This window comes from Nematolebias whitei, chromosome 1 (genome assembly GCF_014905685.2).
Source record: "Nematolebias whitei isolate Nwh7 chromosome 1, NemWhi1, whole genome shotgun sequence".
NCBI lineage: Eukaryota > Metazoa > Chordata > Actinopteri > Cyprinodontiformes > Rivulidae > Nematolebias > Nematolebias whitei.
The window spans coordinates 9,923,920-9,928,942 of NC_056498.1; the positions used below are offsets into that span (position 1 = coordinate 9,923,920).

The 5,023-nt window shown below is 37.9% G+C and overlaps 1 protein-coding gene across 1 annotated transcript in view; it reads left to right on the forward strand.

Annotated features, from left to right (window-relative positions):
* alox12 (arachidonate 12-lipoxygenase) overlaps positions 1 to 5,023 on the forward strand; it is a 46,454-nt gene that overhangs the window by 38,048 nt on the left and 3,383 nt on the right. Inside the window, exons 11-12 of the mRNA XM_037681734.1 lie at positions 554 to 735; positions 4,379 to 4,479. Of these exons, the coding sequence (XP_037537662.1) occupies positions 554 to 735; positions 4,379 to 4,479 (283 nt within the window). The remainder of the gene's footprint in view (positions 1 to 553; positions 736 to 4,378; positions 4,480 to 5,023) is intronic.

Below are 5,023 nucleotides of genomic sequence, written 5' to 3' on the forward strand. Positions count from 1 at the left end.
AAGGTGAGGGATGTCATCATGGAGACTGATGAAACAATGGTCTCTTTTGATGTCACATCACTCTTTACGTGCATTCCTGTTGATGATGCAGTAGAGGTGGTCAGTTTAAAATTAAAATCAGACACCACTCTGAGCAGCAGGACCACACTTTCCACAGAACAACTGTGTCAACTCTTGAAACTGTGCCTGCAGTCGACCTACTTCACATATGGGGAGCAATATTATAGGCAGAAACAAAGCAAACTGGTTGATCCACTCTGAGAAGGTGCTACTTAAGAGACTGAGCTGAATACAGCACCTCAGACTGAGGAAGTCTTTCGGATGAAAGACGAAACGTTTCTACATTTTTTTGTTGTTTTGCTTTGTTTTTTTTTTTAATGTCCAGAGGACCAGATTTAACTTTTTTTTAGATTTTTCTATCTGGATTATTGAGCATGCATCAGGAAACTAAGTTTCAGCTTTTTTAGCAAATTTCTGCTGTCATTCCACACAACAATCACACTACATTTTCACAGATTTCTTATTTTTTCTAATGACTATAGCCTCGTTTCAGTTTTGTATCAGGTATGGTAAGCCTGTATTACCACACAGACCACGATGTGCAGAAGGACCCGGAGCTCCAAGCCTGGTTCAGAGACATTTCAGAAGAAGGTTTCACTGAGCTTCCCAGCTTTGGTAAGGCAACAATAAACATTTTTTTTTTTACATTTAGCATGAATACAGATGTGTTTAAGTGTTAGAAACAGGCTGTTCTGGATAAAGACATTTAGCCAATTGCTTCGTGCCACAGATAATACTGTATGGTTTAACTCCAAATTTTATTTGTTCTTAGCATCATTACCTGGATCCACAGGAGAGGAGCTTGACAACTGAAAGCTCTGGCTCCTGTTCTACTTTTAGAGACTCTAGGAACCACAAAAAAAAAAAAAAAATTCAGTCTGAGAACAAAATGCTACTTTAAGAAGATACGGGCCAAGAATATCTTTAAAGACAGATTAGGCAGATCCAAAGAAGGGATATTAATTGAAACACCTCTGAAAAGTTTAGGTAGTCGTCTGTATTCCTAGTACTGCAGGAAAAGTATACTATGTAATTAAGCTGCATAATTAAATTAAATTAAATTCAGTTTATTTATATAGTGCTGTCACAACAGAAGTCATCTCAGGGCACTGAACAGAAACAGGAGGAGCAGACTGTTTGAATTGAACTCCATTGCAGAACTGTCATCTTGAGCAATCATGAAGGCGACAGTGGAAAGGAAGAACTTCCTCATGAGGAAGAAACCTTTAGCAGAACCAGACTCAGGACAAGCGGAAAATTGTTTCGACCGGCTGGGTTTGGTAGGAACAGATACACAATGACAGGTCAAGAATCACGTTAAGATAGAAATAATATCAAATGAAAACTAGTCAGTTTTAACAATTCATTTAAAAAATGAGGTCAATTTGTCCTCCAGCAGTCTAAGCCTATATCAGCATAACAAGCCAACCCTAACTATAGGATGATCAAAATGGAAAGTCTTAAGCCCAGTATTAAAACTGGACAATGTGTCAGCCTTAAGGACAGTATCTGGAAGTTGGTTCCACAAGAGAGGAGCCTGGTAACTGAAAGATCTTCCTCCCATTCTGCTTTTGGAAACTCTAGAAACCACAAGTAAGCCTGAAATCTGAGAGTGAAGTGCTCTGTTAGGAAAATATGGAACAATAACATCTGTAATATAAGATGGAGCAAGGTTGTTGAGAGCTTTGTAGGTTAGAAGTAAGATTTTGAATTCAATTCTGGACTTGACAGGGAGCCAATGGAGAGAAACTAAAACTGGAGAAATATGATCTCTCCCACTAACTCCAGTTAAGACTCTGGCAGCAGCATTTTGGATCAACTGAAGACGTTTTAAAGAAGTATTTAGACACCCAGATAATAAACCATTGCAATAGTCCAGTCTAGATGTGACAAATGCATGGACCAGTTTTTCTGCATCATTTTTAGATAAGATGTTTCAAATTTTAGTGATATTACACAGGTGGAAGAAGACGGTTCTAGTAACGTTTTTAATGTAGGGATAAAAGACACGTCCTGATCAAAAATAACACCAAGATTTTTAACATTAGAGCCAGAGGCCAGACTAATGCCATCTAAGGAGGGAGAAAGACTGAAAATTTTATTCCTAAGATGCTGAGGTCTAAAAACTAAAACCTCAGTCTTGTCTGTGTTAAAAGGAAAAAATTAAGCGTCATCCAGGTTTTTATGTTTTTAAGACATGCTTGTAGTCTAAGTAGCTGATTGGATTCATTGGGTTTCATAGACAAATATAACTGTGTATCATCAGCATAACAATGAAAATGTATCCCATGTTGTTTAATAGCATTACCTAATGGAAGCATACTGTATATAAGGTAAATAGTATTGGTCCAAGCGCTGAACCCTGAGGAACTCCATGGTTAACTTTAGTGTATGAATAAAATTCATTATTTACATTTACAAATTAGAATCTATCAGATATATGCAAACCGGATTCCAAAAAAGTTGGGACACTAAACAAATTGTGAATAGAAACTGAATGCAATGATGTGGAGATGGCAAATGTCAATATTTTATTCGTAATATAACATAGATGACAGATCAAAAGTTTAATCTGAGTAAATGTAACATTTTAAAGAAAAAATACGTTGATTCAAAATTTCACAGTGTCAACAAATCCCAAAAAAGTTGGGACAAGTAGCAATAAGTGGCTGGAAAAAGGAAATTGAGCATATAATGAACAGCTGGAAGACCAATTAACACTAATTAGGTCAAATGACAACATGATTGGGTATAAAAAGAGCTTCTCAGAGTGTCAGTGTCTCTCAGAAGCCAAGATGGTAAGAGGTTCACCAATTCCACCATTGTTGCGCAGAAAGATAGTGCAGCAATACCAGAATGGTGTTACCCAGCGTAAAATAGCAAATAATTTTAAGTTATCATCATCAACCGTGCATAACATCATCAAAAGATTCAGAGAATCTGGAACAATCGCTGTGTGTAAGGGTCAAGGCCGTAAAACTCTACTGGATGCTCGTGATCTCCAGGCCCTTAAACGTCACTGCACCTCAAACAGGAATGCCACTGTCAAGGAAATGGCAGAATGGGCTCAGGAATACTTCCAGAAAGCATTGTCAGTGAACACAATCCACCGTGCCATCTGCCGTTGCCAGCAGAAACTCTACAGTACAAAGAGGAAGACATTTCTAAGCAAGCTCAGACGTTTGCACTGTGCCAGGGGTCATTTAAAATGGAGTGTGACAAAATGGAAGACTGTTCTGTGGTCAGATGAGTCACTATTTGAAGTTCTTTATGGAACACTGGGACGCCATGTCATCCGGACCAGAGAGGACAAGGATAGCCCAAGTTTTTATCAACGCTCCGTTCAGAAGCCTGCATCACTGATGGTATGGGGTTGCATGAGTGCTTGTGGCATGGGCAGCTTGCATGTCTGGAAAGGCACCATTAATGCAGAGAACTCTGTTCAGGTTCTAGAACAACATATGCTCCCATCTAGACATCATGTCTTTCAGGGAAGACCCTGCATTTTTCAACACGATAATGCCAGACCACATTCTGCAGCAATCACAACATCATGGCTACGTAGGAGAAGGATCCGGGTACTGAAATGGCCAGCCTGCAGTCCAGATCTTTCACCTACAGTATAGAGAACATTTGGCGCATCATAAAGAGGAAGGTGTGACAAAGAAGGCCCAAGACGATTGAACAGTTAGAGGCCTGTATTAGACATGAATGGGAGAGCATTCCTATTTCTAAACTTGAGAAACTGGTCTCCTCTGTCCCCAGACATCTGTTTGTTGTAAGAAGAAGGGGGGATGCCACACAGTGGTAAAAATGGATTTGTCCCAACTTTTTTGGGATTTGTTGACACCATGAAATTTGGAAACAACAGATTTTTCCCTTAAAATGATACATTCTCTCAGTTTAAACTTTTGATCTGTGATTTGTGTTCTATTCTGAATAAAATACTAGATGTTGGCACCTCCACATCATTGCATTCAGTTTTTATTCACAATTTGTTTAGTGTCCCAACTTTTTGGGAATCCGGTCTGTATGATTTAAACCATTTGAGCCGTTTCTGTAATTCCAATATCATATTCAAGCCTCTGTAGTAAAATATTGTGATCAACTGTATCAAATGCAGCACTGAGGTCTAACAGGACCAGTATAGACACAAGTCTATTATCAGAGGCCATGAGAATATCATTAGTAACTTTCACCAGTGCAGAGTCAGTGCACTGGTGAGTTCTAAACCTGATTGTAACTCTTCAAACAGATTATTTCTTTGTATATTTATTGGATATTTATTTCTTTGTTTTCATAAATTTGGATGTTTCAGGTCTGCCAAGTAAGCTAAGTGGCAGAGAAGAACTCTCCACCCTGTTAGCAGTGGCCATCTTCACCAGCACAGCTCAGCATGCAGCAACCAACAACGGACAGGTGTGCAACACTTTCTCACATGTTGCTGTTCTCTTCCAGGAAGAAAACTTCAGTGTTTGTGCTGATGGACTGAAACTCAATGTCTTTAACCAACAGACTCACCTTTTACTGTTCTGTTTCACTAAAGCAGCTTTTGTCTTTGAAACTCCAATGAACATTATAAAGAACATGCAGAGCTACGGAGATAAATTTGTCTCAAAAGCATACAACAAGATTTGTATACGACCAATAAAATGTTCCTGTTGATTTTGCAGATGAAGAAAACACTGGAAATGTATTTTTCTAGTAGTTTTTGCAGATGAAGAACAACATAACAATTTTGAGTACTGTAGTTCATTTCAAATCAGTTCACACAAAAATACTTGAAATTAGATTTTTCTGGTTGATTTTTCACAAGAAGAAAATGTTAATTTTGTGGACTGTAAACCTGAAATTAAAATGAAGATGGGTTATTACTCTTCTTGAGAAAACTCTACCATGAAAATATACATTTACAGTTTTATATATATATATATATATATATATATATATATATATATATATA